Here is a 21,031-nt window from a genome sequence, read left to right on the forward strand (position 1 = left end):
TGTTTTGTTTATTTTGTTTTGTGTGTTGGAAGAACCATAATAAAAAAGCCTGTTTGTTTGAACTGTGAATAAGGACTCCAGACGAATAATTATCTATTATTCCCACCTTGCACAGGCCACGCTACCACAATTGGTGGTAGCGGTGTAATAAAAGCGCCCATGGTAGTTTGGAAGACCAATTGCAATTGCCTTGCTGCAAATGACCGCTGCTCAGACAAATCGCATCCAGAGCAGACTGCAGCCCAGCAATAAACTAATCTCTTATTGTTGACACAAATGAACCAGAGTCAGCATGAACAGCAGGAGCTGATGAGCCGGATCAACGTAGCTGAGAGTGCCCAACCTGTTCCTGGAGCGATGTGACCCAGTCATCTTCTGCAAAAGAGGACCGCAGGCAATGATGTGGAGGCATACTTGCTGGCTTTTGAGTGTGTGGCAGCCAAAGAAAGCTGGCCTCAAGCTCAGTGGGCTGGAAAAATAGCTCCCTTCTTGATAGGGGACACGCAAAGAGCATACTATGACCTGGATTCAGCAGCTGCAGAGGACTACGACTGACTAAAGGCGGAAATCCTAGCCTGAGCTGTAGTGACATCTGCAGTTCGTGCACAGAGGTTCCACTCGTGCCGTTTTCAGGAGGATCGGTCACCGAGGTCACAAATGTTTGATCTTGTACACCTGGCCAGGTGATGTCTACAGCCTGATGTTAAGACTGCCACAAGAGTGGTGGAGGTTCTGGTTATGGATCAGTTTCTATGTGCCATGCCCACTCCCCTTAGAAAGTGGGTCGGCCAAGGGGAACCATCTCGGACACCGGTCATCGAGTCTTCACAGAGCAACTGGCAACCCCCCCCCCCCAAAAACCAGGAGCTACAGAGACTCAGGTAAGCAAGTAAGGGGAAGAAGGAGCGCTGAAGAGCCGCATGTTGCTGTGAAGGGACTGGGATCTAATGGGGTATCAAAGGGAAGAAACAATGACTGGTCTGGTGACCTGTACAAGAGTTATAGGTGCTACCGCTGTAATGAGTATGTTCCTATTTCGGTACAATGTCCAAACGAACCCAAATCTATGCAATGTAATGTGGGGGGTCAAGAAACTGAGTGTGGGCTGGTAAACCCGGTAAATGTGGCATGTGGAGGCCACAACTTTATGGTAAAGGTAAATATTAACCCTTTGCGGTCCATTTATTCAGCGCGTATCAGGCGCGTCAGGTGCAATTTATTTTCACACATGCAGTTTATTTTAGACGCGCTGTTTAAAAGTATTTTTTTCACAGTAAAACAGGTTTTAAAGGCACTGCATATCAACAGGGCACTCAGTACTGCATCTCCAGCCCCGCCCCACCCCTCGTTCGCTGTTTTTTTCACATACCTCTTGATAGTAGTACATACCGATAAATCATCCCCTGATCACTCGTTTTATCACCAAACTTTATTTCCCCAATGTGTTGGGAGCAATAGACTGCACACATGTGCCACTAACCCCTCCAGCTCATTCTGAGCATCTGTATAGGACCATTATCTATTTGTGTTAATTGTCTAGGCTACTAAGTAGACCAAGTTAAAAATAATAATAAAAAAAACAGCTAAAATCATTTACTTTCAATTTAAAATAATATTTTATTCGCATTGTACACCAATGTATACAATGCAGCAGCATGATTTATTTTGTGTTACCAGTAGCCTACAGGCTAAAGTAAAAAGAAAGTGTGCTAGGTATTCGTTTGATTTTACTACTGTACTGTATATTGTATAGGCCTACTGTACTTACTGATATTTTTACATAATGTAATGTGTAGCCTACCCAAAACACAGTAGTGTATTTCAGCGCAATGATTTACATTTAAAATGCATTGAGCACTACAAATGTATGTGTGTGCGACTGTATTGTAATTTTTTAAAAACCCGACACCTGCTAATGTTGGACAAACATATCCGGTTCAGCGAGGGGCTACTGTGTGATTATGAAAAGCTTTTTGGGGTTGAAGGTGGGGGCCCCACTATAGAATCCGATGGGATTAAAATGCCTTTCATTTATATATATCAGTATTAAAATACTGATATATATACAGTATATATATATATATATATATATATATATATATATATATATATATATATATATATATATATATATAAATGAAAGGCATTGTACAGATGACTTTTACATTTAACAAAAACAATGTTATTTTTCTTCTTGCAGCCTTGCATGTATAGACATTATCCTTCCGGCACCCTCTGTTGCAGCAAACCACAACTCAACTCCCACTATTTATTTGAACAATGTCGCACGACTCTCGCAATGCTAGAGATCTCGCTCAGAAGATGTAACACATACTTAAATGAGTATATTGCAGCTTTTCATTGACATGATTTCTCTTGGTACACATGACAAAATGTATACTTTGAGAATTGTTGCAACGAAAATAAAAATTGCGGTATGCAGACATGTCAAGTCTCAAGGTTTACCCTTGAAACTCACGTCTTTTCACAATTTTGAGGGTCTCACATCCATGCAATGGATTCTTACGGTTTTTGTTGTCTACCCAGTTTCAGTCTGTTTTAAAAGCGCAGGCCAAATGACCAACTGATCTAACTAACGTGATTTGTCAGCATAGGTTTGTTAATATTTGTGAGACTACGAAACAGACTTTGTGCATGATAATGAGGGAAATTACCACCCTCCAAGGTTATTAATATTATTTCATTTGTTATGGGGGTGTTCACTATGAAGAGGTGTACATTAGCCTATAGCTGCTATGCAAACTCATTTAGCAACCCCTTTCTCCAAAAATAGACTCCCCTCGCCTGCACGAGAGTTCTATGTTTCTGTACACAAATCACTCAGAGAGGCGTTTGAGAGCGGGAAATGGAGCCGCCTAAAAGGGAGAAGATGTATTCTTCTACATTTTTACCATAGTGGACAACTCAGTTTGACTGCATTGTGGCGTAGAAACTAGGGAAACCGTATGCTTTCTGCGCCGTTTGTAGCTGAGATATCAAAGTGACGGTGTCAGGGGTGTACGACCTGAGAATGCACTTCAGAACAAAATTACAGTGACAATGTTAAGCAAAAACAGACGAATAAGTCGATACGATCCTACATTCAGAAACCAACACCAATAACTGAAGAGGTCACAAAGGGAGAAATTTTGCATAACCTCATGAGTATAACAAAGAGCATGCATAATGTTTCAGCAGATTTTTTGTAAACAGCAGTAAGAGGACAAGTGTTGTTTTCATTTAATATAAAAAATATTTTTTTTGTTTTAATCTGGTGACTTTTTGTTTTATTAATATTAAATAAATAACGTTTTAATATATTTGACTTGTTGTCCTCCAATTCTTATGTGTAGGTCTAGGTTTTTCAGTAGGGGTCTCACTGGTGTGAAGCCTTAGGGGTTGACATGTCTGGGTATGCTTGCTCTGCAAGTGGCCCATCTTTGTACATCTACCCCAGTGTGCAGCGCAAAAGCACATCTGTAGGTGAAAAATGCTAGAATAAAAGTCGCTACATTTAAAAAATATATAAACACATGACATTTTTGGTCCACTAAAATACACGGCTTTACATAAATCTCTAAGTAAGAAATGGCAGTGTCCACTGTGAAAAAACAACACAAATAATAAATTAACATCCAACATCCAAAGTAGCACTATAGCATTAAAATGTTCAATACAAAAAACAATGCCTGAGTTACAAGCTTAAGACATTGACAGAGTATACACCCCTTGTTTTTTTAGTCACTTACCTGCACACACCCACACACATTGCAAATGTAAATTCTACAGTTCTGCTGTTCAGCCATTTACTTTCTTAACAATTATACAGTACAATATTAGTTGCTTCAGGAAACTGTCTATAATGACCTATCTTCCAATTACAAATGGAGACATGTACAGTGTAGTTTACTTCAGCAAAAGGGAATATGCTTTTCTAAATAATAATAATAATAATAATAATAATAATAATAATAATAATAACACTAGAATACAGTGAATACAAACGGAATTGTTATCCCTGAGAGCTCATACATACTCTGTACAGTATAACTAGCCCAGCAGCAATGTGACAAAAAAGCAAAAACATCTAATAAGCATGATAATGCAAAGATGTGCTATGACACCAAATGCAGAAAGTCGAGTCATATGATTAGCAAAACCGCTATGCTAAAAGTAGATCACTATGACCTATATCCACTGTGCAGTAAAAAGAAAAGTGTAGCACGTATGGATGGGCTGGCTCCTCTACAGTATCCCCAGATTATTATACTTTCATTAACTTGTGGTAAAGATGTTGAAACCAAGTTTTATCACAATTGGGTAAGCCTTTTTCTATGTAAGTAAACATGTAACTGACGTACAATACTCACTCTAGGAGGCGACGACACTACATGCTGTAAAATGTGTATAAAGCTCACACGGAATTCAATAATTAATCTAAATGGTTAGACCCGTGACAAAGGTTTCTAGAGGGAGGTCTGTTCTTGACAATTGGATGCAGCTTCCTGGAATGACTTGTTTTTTAATTGTTTTATTTTTTCTTCTTCTTCTTCCACTATCTCCAGGGGATGCCAAATGAAACTACTTTGTGTTTTGCTCCAGTTGTTATTAGACTAGTTACCAAAAGGTTAATGCACTGAAATAAAAGTGGCAGTCGATCTTCACTGTAGTGCCCCACTGAGGACACTATAGGAATGACAGCATGATATTTATTGTTTTCAGTCCTTGGCAAGACATAATTCAATGCCCACACCATAGCACATGCATACAGATGCCAGTCAGTACAAGGTAAGGCACTACATGTCGGGATTTAATAATAACCATTTTTTAGGAAGACACTATTTATTTTGCAAACACAAATACTTTCTGTGACATGACAAATAAAAAAATCATGTTTAATATATATATATTTTTTTTTATTGGTATGTGCTTTGACATTTTTCGACTGATATTGCAAAATTGTAAAGAAAAATAATTAAAGGGCCTGCATTGAATTCATTGGAATTTAATAAGACTAATTTGGCCTCCAAATTAACCTACTGAATGTGCATTTTCCATTTTATTTGATGTAGCCCAGTTTTTATCCTGCTCCAGTAAACAAAACAATACAAAACACTATACTGTTTACAGTACATATCTTACTGACAACTGAAAGACTTAATTTTCAGATACCACAGAGTATAAACGGTTTTAGTTTTTCATTTTTTTAAAAGTTTTATATATATATATATATATATATATATATAAATAAAATGATTCAGTACTGTCAACCAATCAGCTTTCAGCTCTAGGGCTCTAATAGATGCCCGCTGGAATGTCTCAGTACCAACTGTGAATCCAATTTAAAATCAACCCACGTGCATATTGTCTTTTTTTAAAATTGCATTCCTATTAAGGATATTAGGTAAAGCATCCCTGGTTATTAACCAGTTTAATCTGAAGGCTTATTATACTAGCCACAGTTTTATCTTCATAAATTATGCAGCACACACATTTTTCTGTAAATAGTCTGTCTGCCGTGTCTGATATATGGCTTCCCTTACATTTTTTCTGTAATATTTATAAAGAGTACATCTCCCTAGCACAAGCCAGTTTCAGTCACAATGGGCACAGACAGCAGACTTTGATAGAAGGATGCTATTAGGTGCTCGGCTGGCAGGTTTACAGTATTTGTGTCCAAGACCAAAAACAGATGTTTCATGAGGAGTCTCAATGGGACATTTTAATCAACAGACTTTGTTGCTAATGGCCCTACACCCTTTAAGAATTATTACAGCAGGTGTTTCTATTTTTTGACCAAAATCTGTATGTGAGCAACATGGATCGATTTCATGCGAACATGACGAAGAATAGGTCCTCAACAAAGTATGATGTAGCTGGGTTATTTTCATTGGTAAACCAGTAAATCATTCAGTGTGCTACATTACATAACAGGTGTTGATCATTTGTGTCCAGCCCATGACACTTCATAGTTTTTCACACTATTAAATAAGTAGTTTGTATCCCACATTGTTTTGTTCCAGATTTCTAGTCTGTGTGTCGCAATAATAAACCGCTCTTTTTGACATTTCATCAGAGAGCTATTTGAATCCTACGGTCAGATCCTGCAGGTTATTATTGCAACATGGCAGAAAACAAAGAAAAATGTTTAATGTAGTTGATTATACAGTTTCTACATTCTGTTTTCCCATTTCTGTGTATTTCAGCTACCCACATTCCTGAATTATTTCCCAAAAGGATCTTAAGTGAATACACTTTAAAGACAGAGTAGCACTTTCTGAGCATATAAGCAGCTATTTTTTAATATTTAATATTGTTTCTGAGGACTTTTGCACATTCAAGTAACGTTTTTACAGACACCATGCTCATTCATTCTTAGTGACTGTTTGTCAGGCAATTGACATCAAAGCAGGGCCTAATCAATATGTGTCAAAAGACATGTTTCAATGCATGCCACATTTTCCTACAAAAATACTCTCTCACTTACCCAGGTTTCCAGTCATCAGGTAGGAGTTGTGAAAGTCTTTCATCCCCAGCCCTACGATGTGTATGAAATCTTCAGTCACCATCATTAGCTCCACTGAACCTGGGTAGATCTGTTCAAAAAAAAAAAAAAAAAAAAATTAAGACACACTTTAGATGGGGCAGATGAAAGGGAAAAAAATGGCATGTTATGGAATTTTAAAGGTTGCTCGACTGATAATGCATTAGGTTAAAAGAAACCAGTGGACAATTTCCCATTTCACTGCATTTTCTTCATGGCTGAATCTGGCCCTTTTCCGTTCGGCAGACAGGACCTAATGGCCATGTTGCATGGGCGCCGCCACCACGGGGGCCAAGAGGGGCATGTCCCCCTCTCATCACACTATTTTCCTATGGGGGGAAGTATATAGTTTAGCCCCCCCTACTTTTATTCTGAAAAAATAAAGCTGCCTACGTTTTTTTAAATGTCCTCCTTGTGACAGTGCGGCAGTGTTGTGTATTAGGGTGCTTTTCTTCATACACTGTGGTTCATTTAAATTAGCAAACGTTTTCTAGCAGTCATAGCCACAAACAATATAACCAACCGTTCGTTATGGGAAAGGGAAACGTAAGTTTGAATATAACATTTTCTTTGCAGGATTTTAAATGAAGAGGTTGGATTGAACATGACACCACTGAACTACCATTTATTTTATCAGGTAAATCTTTTTTTCTAATCCTTATTGCTCTATAATTAAAATAATCAATCTCATTGTTAAGAAGCAAATATTCCTCCATTCAGATTTAAACTGCGAGAAACCCATTTTATATCACCTCGCTTAATATCATGCCCCCTTTATTATCACGATTTTTCAAAAACCACTCCTCATGCACCATATTTCTTTAAGAAATTACCTCTCTTAATATCATCTCACAAACCCACTTATTATCACGTTTTGTGCAGCCTGTCAAATGCTGCGTGGCAGGGCTTTACTAAGTAACCACATGATAGAAATAATTTCCAAAGCAACTAACAAATTATCTCGGCTGAAAAACTGATATTTTGTGCATCCTGTCAAATGCTGCTTGGGCGATCTTAACGGGGTACAGGTCAGTTACAAAACACCAACATCACCAAATTTTTCTTTTTTAACATAGTCTTTTAACAAAAAAAAACCCCACAAAGTGCAACGCCTAATTGATAGCTCTCATCAGTCGACATTCATGCCTTTTTAGATTAGGACGCAAACGGTTTTGTTCCAGTTAATGATACAAAATGTATTTTTCCTGTAGTAAACTATATGAATTTGTTTAAATGTAAAGAACGAGTAAATGTTCAGTATTAAAACACTGCTCTTTAATTCACTGTTAGTTTTCTTTTTTTTTTCTTTTTTTTTTTTTTTAAATTTAGTCGTCGCCAATTATTTTTACCCTGGTTTTCACCCCAATTTAGCATGCCCAATTATTATCTGTATCCCCGGCTCACCGCTCACAACCCCCCCGCCGACTCGGGAAACGGAGGCTGGAACACGCGTCCTTCGAAACGTGCTCCTTCCAAGCCGTCATTTTTCGCACTGCAGATCCACAGCAATGCCACCAGACCTATAGTGCCGGAGGACAACACAGATCTGGTGGCTCCGCTGCAGAGCCACAGGCGCCCTATCGGCCACAGGGGTCGGTGATGCGCGGCGAGCCGTGGATTCCCCTGCCGACCTATGCCCTCCCTACCCGGGCAGCGCTCAGCCAATTGTGCGCCGCCCCCTAGGAACTCTCGGTCACGGTCAGCTGTGACATAGCCTGGATTCGAACCTGCGATCTCCAGGCTATAGGGCACATCCTGCGAGGAGCGCCTTTACTAGATGCGCCACTCGGGAGCCCCCACTGTTAATTTTCTTTCTTTGTTCTTGCACTCGTAATGTGCCTCCCAAGAAAGCACCAGCCCAGCTCTTTTCCAGGTTGCTCTTTATTACATTAGGATCTATAGCAAGATTTTTGCTCCGCTTGGATGTTTTTTTTACCACTTTAAATCCACTGGTTTCAGTAGCAATACAGAATACAAGGTATACAATGCTCAATTTACTTTTGACCACAAATGTTTGCATTGTCAAAAAACTTTTTTCCAAATCACTTTATACATGCCAACTGAATTTTGCTTGTATCTCATGTAAACACATCAGACATCCGTTAATTCGTGCAGATAGGGACCGAAGTGTGCCAGAATAAGTGGAAAGCACAAATTAGTATGCATAACAATATATCCCTGTGCCGACAGACAAAAAAGTTACATTACATACCTACCGGTATATTATATGCGCTGTTCAGGGGCTGAGGGAGCTGGTTTAAAAAAGTCACTGATATTAATTTATAATCGTTTTCTCACTCAGACTGCCAGGCTAGGGTTAAGTCTGCTTTCTGGTCACTTATCACTGGTTTCCTGCACATTTTGGTGCTTTTCACTGGTATTTTTTTACTTCTGATCTTGCTCAACAATGAAATATGGGAAGTTAAGAGGATCAAAACAGAGGACTGTGATTAACGAGCATCAAAGAAATTAATGCGTTATTAGGTTTTTTGCGATTAACAGACATTATATATATATATATATATATATATATATATATATATATATATATATATATATAAACTTACATTTCACCTTTTTCTTCATTTTTGGTTTAGCAATGTTTTTAAAAATGTTACTTTTTTCAGTATATTGCGCTACTCATTTTAAAATAAACAACATTAGATGTGTGACAGAAGCCACATTTTTTAATGCAGCTATTTACAGTCCAGATTATGTGTTTTACATAAAGCATGTATCAGTTTAGTGAATGCTGTATATACAGTAACACATGTAGGAATACATTATTAATGTGCAGATTTGTGATTGACCCTATCATACCAAAGCAGCAGCAGTAATACAAGCTTCAGAGTAAAGTCAGATGCTTTACATTTACCTCTTTAAAGAATGCTACCAGAAGCAAGAGCTACCCTTGTGTTTTTAACTTTATGCACAGATCTATCGTTCAACTTTGTGGCCACTTTTTTTTTTATCCTTGACGGCACCTCTGGCACACAATCTTAAGTTGTGGTTACACTTTTACTTTTACTTCGTGAGATGTTTGTTCGAAATAAAAGTGCAGTCTCAAAATAATATTGGCATTTATTTCTGAAAACCTCCCCCGGTACAGCCCCCCCACTTTTAGAAAGGCTCCAGAGCTGTTGCTCTGTGGCAAACCTTTTGACCACCAGGGCATGTTATTCTTGAGCACACTAAGGACAGACTATACACATACAACTTCCTGGTTATAAGGTCAATAAGACTTTCAGTGATGTCACAACTATTTAATTACCTGCATTCTTTCTCCATGTTGTTTAGGCTTTAATAAGGCGTATTATGTTTGCATTATTCATAAGCCTTACATTTTTAATTTAATGAAATGGTGTTAAAGGGTCATTCATAATTAAAAAATGATGACGTTCCTTCTATATTGCATGCTGTAGATATATTTTTCTATTACTGCTCACATGTTTTCTGATTGGTCCTGTAACAAACTGAATTTTGTTCAGTAATGCTGCCAAGACGCGGAGAAGCTTGTAACTTAAAACATCTCCTTGCAACGCTCAACAAACTCTCTGAACTGCAACATTTAAGGTGGTGAAAGTGAATTGAATGGTACTGAATTAATATCCATATGGGTAGGCAAATTAGGAAAGGTTTTAATACCAAAGTAAAAGAAATGCAGCCAATTTATTTTTTACATACAGTACCTACAATACCTACCCTTGACTGATTTCACATGATTCCAAGCTCATTTAATGTTACACCCCTAAACACACAGGTAAACTTTCTGTTTTCATGATGCCGTGCAAAATGCTGTAGTGACACTTACACTGGTGATACAAATGAGCAGTATCAAGTGACAGTAGACCCACACAAACTTGATATGCAACATTCCAATTAGGCTGGCATGCAATGGCAACAGGTCACACCATTAACAGGAGCACAGCCAGACTAATAACTAAGGAAGAAGACCAAATTAAGGAAGCTTTCCACATCTGCCTGACAGCTAATTCATTATACTGAACTATACCACTGCAAAAGAATGGCTAACTGAAGTAAGGCAAAACAATTCATAAAGATTCAGTCATACATATCGCCCACGCTAAAATACTGTACTGTACACTTACACCAAGAACAGAATGGAACCACAAAAGGTCACCACAGAACCAATGACAATTAGAAATGTAGTGTTTAAACGCCAACAAGTAGTAGTGACTATTTCCTAGTATTAGGTCTCTGTTATTTAAAAAAAAAATGAAAATAAATCAATAAAGAAAGCATTGCTCTTAAACATACGAACACACATAAAAACCCACCATATCTCACACCACAGCTGTGTATACAGAAGTAGAGGTCATTACCAAGAAAAAGTAAATCACCATAACCTGACCACTGTGTTTTTATGATGATGTTTTAGTTTGTGGGGATTTGAGCTGATTTCAAATGTGGTCAGATATGAATTTGAAATTAAATCAAATAAATGACTTATTATTAGCTTGTTCGAAAATAAAACAGAATAAATAAAATATTTGATTATTTATTTACAATAACCCTTGCACTTCTCACCATATTAAAACAAAGCCGTGTAGTCTGGAATTTAATTTGCTTTCTAAGCCTTCACTGTGTATTTCAGTTTCTTTGCATCACCCTACAGTATATGCCCCATTGCAATTCAAAGTATGGCAACAACTCACCATAGAAACATGCCTTTCAGATGGCAGTGAGAGACTGTAAATCAGCTAGATCTCATTTACAACTTCTGCAGCAGCAGATAATTTTTCTTGTTTTGTGAACTGAAATCACATCTTTTTTTATTACCATGTGCCTGTCACACTGCGGACATTATGTACTGTGCTATATGTGAAACCTGGAAATAAGTACCACATCTGCAGCCCTCATCTATCACTAAATAGCACTTTCATGATTAGTTATTCTGAAGATCTCAAATCTTTGTAATCTTTTTTAAACAATCAGAATCAAAATAATGAAAATTCATAAATAAACCTTTTTTTTCCTATTAATCCTTATTTTGAATTACATAAAAATAAGCATATTTAAATATCTCCTGCAGACTGCATTATTTAAAAATGAGTTGTAATATCTAAATGTCATTACTGAATTTTCTAATTCTATTAAGACAAACTACATATATTCAGGACCAGAAAATAATACACCACACAAACAGCCTAACATTAAAATAAGTTACAGCAGTTAATTAAAATAAAATAAAATAAAATAAAACTTAGAACAGCAGTAAAAACATATGTAACGTGACAACCCTTGGCTCTGTGACCCCATTACAGGGTTTATTGCAGAAGCATTAAGGACTTTCACACAACAGTAGCTACTGTCTGACAGGAAGAAGTGGGATTAAGGAACAGTATAGTCTTTCTAAATCTAGGAAAATGATGAATGATGAATGATTAAGGTTGAAAGCAGTACCAGAATATCCCAGAACAAATCAAGCAGTAGGCAGTATCCGCCAGTTTGTTTTAAGCTAATTTGCTAATTAGTGTAGTGTGTTAGAAGACCAGCAAGTGGTATATGTATAAATGCTAACTGGCTTTAAAGTTTTTATGTACACCCCCTTAATTATTTAGTCACTGGTCAAGCTTAGATTCAAACAAACTTCCATATTCTAGTCATAAACTCTAGACCAAGCCAACTCCCCTATTGGTTACATATTAAACTAACTATCAGGAAACACACCAATTCAACCTGCATTGTAAAAGATGCAAACTAAAAGCTACTGTTGAGGACATCTGTCCGTATGAAACTTGAGTTGCCCCATAACTAATTTGTTTTACATATTTCCCTGGACAGTCATCATTTGCAAATTAATTATCACAAATCTTCCTATATCTTTGTTAACCCAGCCCAATTGTATTCCCTTAGGCAGTTTAACTCCAGTCTTATTGCCATGTGCAGTTTTAATTAGGGATAAAACTGAATGATTTAATTAGGGATAAAACTGAATAATTGAATTAGGGATAAAACTGAATCATTTCTGAATCAAGTTCTACTTTATCTTACCTGTTGTGCATCTTTCCATTTGTCCCTGTTTTCTTCCTCCAGAAGATTACTGATAATCTGGAAGAAGTTCTGTGGTACAAAATGAACCATGCCAAAAACAAACAAACAAATAAATGAGGTAATCCAGACAGTCCAGGAGCTCTAACCTCCCCATTCCACACACGTACTGTATAACTGTGTGTAATTTACCTGCGATAAACAATATACAGCTATGGCCAAAAGTTTTGCAATACCTAGAATGTTAGGATTGAGACATCATTAAAAAAATAAATAAATGAAAATATATATATATATATATATATATATATATATATATATATATATATATATATATATATATAAAAGCATCATTTAGATATTTTATTTAACATCATGTAATCAAAGAAATTTCAAAATGATATACCAGAAGTCATAATAGTAGTACAGTATTTCATTTAACATTTCAAAATGTCATATTTTTAAATTTGTGTCTGTCTCTCGTTAAGTATATGGAAAACTACAAAGCGGTATGTAATTCAATATGTTAACGTAACATCATTCAGCATGTTTCATTCGACTTTATTGAATCAAAACTTGTTAATTCTATAGGGTGGAGCAAAACTTTTGGCCATAGCTATACAGTAGGTGATTAGTAATACTGCATGGATGCTGAGATTGCACAAACTGCGCAGCACTGGCCATGGAACTACAGCAGTTCTATTCAAATGATCTAAATACAGTCACTGTTTACTGTAGATCACTAAAATGGGTCTCTTTGTGTACCAAGATTATGAAAATCAAACATCTAGCACTGCATGTCAGTCTCATACAGAAACACACCACCGATCAGTTTATTAGCCTCAAGATCTTACTTTCTCATAAGGTCAGATCTATTTATTAAGGGGTCTGAAGATTCTCATTGAGTATTTATTTACTACTACTGTACCATCAAGAATGAATCAGTCCCGACTGGAGACAACCCACCATAATATCGACAATATCATTTAATTGTTCACACTTTTGGGCTGCACATTTCTCTAAATATAGCACACATATGCAAAGTTAGCATGTGGCACTAAGTGGAACTGTCTTGTTACCCTAATACCCTGGATATATACAGGTTCTGTGTATTTAGGGACAGTTGTTTTCTCTAACTTGGCTTTAAATCGATAACTAGTGACTCACCTGTACGTCATCAGAAGATGGGACATAACTTGCTCTTTTAAATGTATCTGTAACGTTTCTGAGAACTTCCACAGAGGCTAGCAGATCCCCGGCATAAAAGTTTTTTCTCTGGGTTAAATCCAAAAGAGTTTTGGTCACCTGAGACATTCCATCTCCTGCCAAAGTCCTCTGTCCTTTAGCAAGGTGATCTTTAACCTAAAATAATATTTAAAAAAAAAAACTTTGTTAAAGAGTGCCCTTGAGACAAAGTATGTCCTCACACTTATTTTGTCAGTGACTCTCTGTGCACAGAGATAACACATTCACATACCCGCTTTGGGATCTAAACCTGCATTCATCTAGTATAACAAACAAGTTTAAATCTTAATGTTCCTCTAACTACAGTACACATTCAGAGTACTACAGGATGTTGGTACAGGAGAAATCCCTCTACAATGGTCTTAATATATGGCTGGTGGGGAGATCTTTAGAAGTGTCTTATATTTGAGTGATGGGGTTTACTATAGTATACCGTGTGGTATAGCACAATGTACCATTATTTAGAAGCAATTATATTTTTTATTAAAGTAAATTTGATTAAGCAACATAACAAGTACAAATTAGACCATATATCGCAAAACAGTTAATTCGTTCGTTTACTCAGTAATGGGTCCATGAATTAATCAATAAGCATATTCAATATGTAACAGTCCTGGCCTTTACATTTTAGATCAATACCATTTTGAATCCAGTGAGGGAGCAGATGCTGAATACCAATGAGACAACCCTTTAGACTACTGAGTCTTTGTATAGTGCAGCATTATTGTCCATTATTGGTTTCCGCCATTGAGTTTACTGAGGCGATAAAACATTGAATGCAGTAATTTGAGCAATTTTGTGAGAATAAACACATAAATATATAGCCACTTTCCAATAGAGAATAGCATAGCACAATAAAATCAATATGCAATGTTTGCCAGTCTATTCTTTATGCTGTTAAAGTCCTCACCATGTTCCACAGTGCCCCCTGCAGGGACATATTCCTTTATCAGGACCTTTCTGTTTATGGGGTTTATTTCAATGAGTTAAGCAGCCATACTCAAATATAAACATATTTTCACTAGATTTTTATTGTCTTATAAATCACCCTTTTAGAGGAAAAAAGGTCAGTGGGATTAATATTTGCAAACTTTAAGCGATTGTCCTTGTGACGTTTTCCTAAGAGTCACAAGGACAATATTTCTCCTTGGCCTGCGACCATTGAGACCTTCACCATGAAATACTCGACCTAGGGTTGTCACGGTACCAGAATTTTGAACTTCGATACGATACCAGTTCAGTTTCACGATACTTGATACCTCTTCAATACCACGGCAAAAAAACAAAACATCTGAACACGCAAAATAAGAGAACATTCCTTTAATAAAGGTAAACAATCTTGACTCTAGGTTAAACGGTGCAGGTGCAGTAAACATAATTTGCATATTATCACTTAAGATTTTTTTTTTGTGTAGGACTATGATTGACTGGCCCTTTAATAGTTCTGCTTGTTTTTGGTAATGAAATAAAGAGGATGAAGTAAAACTACAAAGTGTATGAATTTGAGATTTTTATTAAGTGATTCAGGTGACTGTTACATTATTGACAGAAAAGTTTTTCCTGTTGTTATATTTGTGCGTATAACTGTGACTACAGGGGTTTCAGGTAAGTACCATATGTGGAATAAATCAGCACAAACTGGGGGTTCAGAAAATAAAAAAAATCCATTGTTTGATTTGATACCCACTAAATTTAGTACGGAAACGTAGGGCAGCACTGTGGAGTAGTGGTTAGGGCTCTGGACTCCTGACCGGAGGGTCGTGGGTTCAATACCAGGTGGGGGACACTGCTGCTGTACCCTTGAGCAAGGTACTTTACCTAGATTGATCCAGTAAAAACCCAACTGTATAAATGGGTAATTGTATGTAAAAATAATGTGATATCTTGTAATAATTGTAAGTCGCTCTGGATAAGGGCGTCTGCTAAGAAATAAATAATAATAAATAAACTAATGAATGGCAGGATGAAAATAAATAAAATACGCTTTTTAGAAAAAAAAGAACATTTGTTGTCAATAAATATTTTTTTCAGTGCTCTGAGTAGAAAAAAAAATATTTTACAATCAAACTTCAAGGTCTTGGGAACATGTCTAAAATGAAATAATTAAAATTGGAACACCAGAACAAAAGTTACAGCCATTTATAACAAAACTATAGAAAACGCAAGAAATGCAACATATAAAAGTAAAGAAAATGATCAAAAACAAGGGAAACGCAATCTTGTTTTATTTTGTTTGGCAATGTTTTCTTTCCTATCCTGCGCGTCTGCTCCATCCAGTGCTCTCTCACACAGCGTGAAGCAGTCAGTCAGATTCTCACCGATGTAGATGCCAATATTTGGTATAATTAGAAAGCCACAGTCCGCCCGTTTCCAAGAGTGACAGCCGTATGCACCTATGATATACCGCTCTCGTGTAATAGGTCGTAGAAGGCCGAGCCCGGGGGCGACCGCAATAAAGCTAGACTAACCTGAGAGAAATCTGTGAAGTGTGTTTGATACGTTGACAGATAATTACAGTTACAGTTGAAATCCCGTTCTTGTATGGTGGCTGAGAGGTGCAAAAATACTTTGTTCATGCGTTCCCATGACGTGTTTCTTCAAGCCTCTCGTCATACAAACAGTGTGCTATTTCAATGTAATTTATATATATATATATATATATATATATATATATATATATATATATATATATATATATATATATATATAATACAGATACTTTGATACTTTACAGCGTAGATTATTGAATGAATGCATCACATATATAAGTTAAAAATACATGTCCTCAAAGAAAACGATGGGGAAATGTGAAATTAAGAAAGCAAGCTAGCTAATTTAGCGCTAATGTTACGGTGTGGTGCCCTTCAGAAAGATATGTACAACATATCGAAACGTTGGGCAGCTGGCTCTTTGAGCTAAATATATATATATATATATATATATTTTTATTTTTATTTTTTTTTGTTGTTGTTTAAAGAAATGAGCTAACTAGCAAAGCTACCGATGTATTAGCTTAGCTAGTTTGCTTGCTCGCTGGTTATCTGTAACATAATGTGAAGGCAAATATTATCTATCACTCCAACGTAGAGCACAACACCGTAACATTAGCGCTAAATTAGCTAGCTTGCTTTCTTAATTTCACATTTCCCCATCGTTTTCTTTGAGGACATGTATTTTTAACTTATATATGTGATGCATTCATTCAATAATCTACGCTGTCGCTAACCTGTCTGAATTATTTGAAGAGGTCAGGGTGCTTGTCCGCCAAATGTTTGTACCATCTTAAGTACCGTTTGCATATGTGCTTGGGTGGATATTTTGCTTTGCCCTGCTCATTCGCTTCATAAGCGAAATACTTCCACACAGCACTCCTGCTGTTCTCTTTTTCTAAGAGCGCGGGCCGCTGAGCTTGTTTGCCTTCCATCTTAACCTTTTACTCCTGAATCCTGGCTGTCTCATTGTCGTTGTTTCCACCTGGAGTGTATGGTGTCCCTGCGCGGACATAAAGGGAAGCTCCATCGACTCCATCTTACATGAAGGACGCAAACACGCAATTTTCATTATACAAGTACAGAGTCCTCCGATACTTTCTGTTTTTCGGTATTACCGAATGCATAATTAAAGAAGCTCAGAACCGTTTTTGAAATTTGGTATCGCGGTAGTATCAAAGTATCTGTATTTTTGACAACCCTAACTCGACCTATGGTTGAAATGGAATCCCCAGCCCCACTTGAAGCCAATTCACTTTGAATATCTTTGGCAGTCAATCTCAGATTGTTATTAACCTTCCTCACAATTCTAGGTGGTCAAACTGGTCAGTGATGCCTCTTTCACAGCACCACAGCCCTCAAATACAACATCTTAACCTGTGAGTAGTGTATGAAAGAAACAAAATACCAATTCATAGGTGGTGGCAGTTCAGGTTTTCATGTAAAAGCTTTGTAATGCAGGTTCCAAAACTACACATGCATGTGTATAATGTGTACAAAATATATACAATTATTTTTATATAGAGTTCATTCAAATTAAGTATAAACATAGAAATAAAAAAAGAAAAAGTAGTTTTAATAAAATGAATTACACCGGGAAAATTGCTTTAACATTAAGGTTTTAACTTAGTTTGTAATCTGAAACAGTAAATCTCTGCTACGCAAAATGGTGTAACTTATGGCACACTATAAACAAGAGCAAGAGCAATGAAGCTGACTTTGCACCTACTGAATGCTGCAAGTGTCTGTATTCATTTGATATGCATCTGGCGTAGCTCGGCTGCTCCCAGTAGGCCACTCCATGAAGATCAAGAGAGCAGCGTCTACTAGTGGTGCCTGGGAATCCGAAAGAGAAAGAGAAGCCTGTCATGCACTAAAGCAAATACTGCAAACAGGAGTGTATCAAAATCAGGTTCAAAGACAACACGAAAGAGAGGAACCAATTGTCATAGCTATGATAGTGGGTGCGGTATGTATTTAAGGTCTGAGGTGCACGTTTCATGTACTGCTCTAATGAAGACATGTTGTCAAAATGTGTAAGCTAATTTTTGCAAGAATAAAAACTTTGTTTTGTTGAAACCTTGGTGGTGGACCTGGATTTTTAGGAGTTGCCGTATTTTCCTTTCTGTGCCTTTACGGCTGGAACAGTACTTTTTTTTTTTTTCCCCAGGACAAGGCACCCCGGTTGAGAAATGTTTGTAAACTTTCTTTTAGTGCTGGTATACACACCCTTCTAATATATATATACACAGTGTGCAGGGGCAGCAGTGTGGAGTAGTGGTTAGGGCTCTGGGCTCTGGACTCTTGACCGGAGGGTCGTGGGTTCAATCCCCGGTGAGGACACTGCTGCTGTACCCTTGAGCAAGGTACTTTACCTAGATTGCTCCAGTAAAAACCCAACTGTATAAATGGGTAATTGTACGTAAAAATAATGTGATGTCTTGTAACAATTGTAAGTCGCCCTGGATAAGGGCGTCAGCTAAGAAATAAATAATAATAATAAATACACACACACAGTATATATCATATAATACAATGGTATAGAGTGTTATCCTGTCTCTCATCAGAGAGTCTACTGGCCATGAGCAAAGACGATTACAGTACTAGTTTGAGCATGGCTTTTAATTAGCAATTATTAAAGTATTTGCTATTATTTTATAGAACATACATGCATAGTAACTAGCCAGAATAAATTGGTTCTAAATAAAGTGTACTAATTATGATTAAATAATTATCTAATAATAATTTTCTACACATATTCTTCATAAAGTACCAAAGCAGTGCATCCATCTCTTCCCTAAAGCCTTGACATGTAAAACATTTGTAATCATAACTTTAACAGTAATACAAATAACCAAAGAAAAAATAAATAATGGCAGCAATAGTTTACACATATTTTGCATATGATAATTCTTAATGCTATCTGGTAGCATTCTTAAGTCATTTCACCACAGCAATGTCTTCAGGGTCAAATCCTGACATGTTTGTTCTCGTCCCCCACACTGTCTTCTTTCCTGTCATTAACTAACCAATGACATGCTTTGACCCAAAGACATTGCTGAGGTGAAATGACCTACAATAAGGCATACTAACTGTGAACATTTTCCCTTTATTTAAATGAAAAAAGTGCAACACGTTTTTCTTTTAAAACAGCACACGCTAGACCTGCATAGCAAATGTTCACTACAAGTAATATTTATGCACTTATTTAATTAGATATAAACTCCATTACATGTGCTGCAAAGGGCACTGCTATAGTGTTCTGTAATACATAAAAGCTGCATCTCCTGGCTGTAAGTCAGCCAGATGATCTGACAGACTATGACAGAGGGTTGAAAGCAGACATGCTGAGCAGGAGCTTCTTTTTTCGTAACACCACAAATTACTGATGTTTTTGTAGAAAAACAGTCTCAAAAGTGATAACACCCTGCTGCATTTGGAAGAGACAGATTTATACTCCCAACTTCCCTGAAGGAATTAGAGAAATGGTCACATATCCCTCTGGAACCAGCCAATCCACCAATTCTTTTTGCACAAAAATTCACATTCCAAAGCGAATAGACGCTACTGATATTGTGTGTATCGGGTCACATGACAGAACCATTTATCACCTTGCTGACTTGTCAAATCAGTGGAGCACAGGCTGTCTATGGTGACCGTACATTCTATAACGTCGCTAAGGCCCATCAAGGTAACTTGGCTGGTGCAGGAGATAGTTTTGTGCCCTAAACAAACTCAGATGGGGGGCAAGCTGCTTCCATTATCAAACATCTCACAATGTAAAGCTAGGTAAGAGCAGCCTATACTCTGCTCAATTTGCCTGGGCACCATGCTGTCGTTATTACTCTTTATTTGCTTACCTGTTGCATTCGGTGGGCACCTATTGAATGCCAGGTCACCCGATGGTGTTCTTTTCCATACCATTGCCAAAGCGTAGTCTTCAGGACATATCTCGTACGGTGCTGTAAAATTGCTAATACTGTTACCATTGCTACCGTTGATGACATTCAGATACATGGTGTTGCTTATTCGTACATGTAATAAAACCCTTAAAAATTGATTTTTTTTTTTTTTTTTTTTTTTTTTTTTACAGTAATTGAAAAACCTTTTGTCCTTATAATCATGTTTATAAAAAATGTTTCTTATGCAGCATCACTCTTGTACTGATAGCAATCTACATCTGAAGCAGCACAGTCCAGTTGAAAGGTTTTCATGGGTAATTGAAAACCTGCTTGCGTGTGGTAGATGCCTATTAATGATCTTCTGTTCAGACACAATCAATCAACTCCCAATCATATCAGTCTGGTGGTGATCCTGTTTCTGTAACAATGTAGGTACAAAATCAACGGTCTATTTTTTTTTTTTTTTTAAATCGGTCAAAACAAATGGGTTAACACTAGATAAGACCTGAACTTTTTTTTATTTACAACAGAATAAATTAACTATAATATTAAAATAAATTACAGAGTATATTTAGTGCAGATAATAATAATAATAATAATAATAATAATAATAATAATAATAATAATAATAATAATAATAATAATGATGACAGGAACTAGGCCATGGAAGTGATTCATTTTGATTAAGTATTATGTTATAAAAGATAGAGAAAAGTTCTGGCAACAGAATTAGTACATAATGTGCAGCTGCGCATGTTATGCCAGATACAAAGATTAATTAACTTGGTTTATAAGCAGGCCAGAGGAAATGCCAGGTAGAAAATAATTTGCCTTTTTCC

General features: G+C 36.8%; 1 protein-coding gene across 4 annotated transcripts in view; it reads right to left on the bottom strand.

The window, feature by feature from the left end:
- Positions 1-21,031, bottom strand: part of adgrb3 (adhesion G protein-coupled receptor B3) — a 216,490-nt gene that overhangs the window by 81,964 nt on the left and 113,495 nt on the right. For all 4 annotated transcript variants that reach the window (XM_059025012.1, XM_059025013.1, XM_059025011.1 and 1 more), the window contains 5 exons: positions 20,151-20,252; positions 18,020-18,126; positions 13,724-13,918; positions 12,560-12,628; positions 6,488-6,596 (listed from right to left, as the gene is read on the bottom strand). In XM_059025012.1, the coding sequence (XP_058880995.1) occupies positions 6,488-6,596; positions 12,560-12,628; positions 13,724-13,918; positions 18,020-18,126; positions 20,151-20,252 (582 nt within the window). The remainder of the gene's footprint in view (positions 1-6,487; positions 6,597-12,559; positions 12,629-13,723; positions 13,919-18,019; positions 18,127-20,150; positions 20,253-21,031) is intronic.

The sequence above is a fragment of the Acipenser ruthenus genome, chromosome 6, assembly GCF_902713425.1.
Source record: "Acipenser ruthenus chromosome 6, fAciRut3.2 maternal haplotype, whole genome shotgun sequence".
Classification (NCBI taxonomy): domain Eukaryota; kingdom Metazoa; phylum Chordata; class Actinopteri; order Acipenseriformes; family Acipenseridae; genus Acipenser; species Acipenser ruthenus.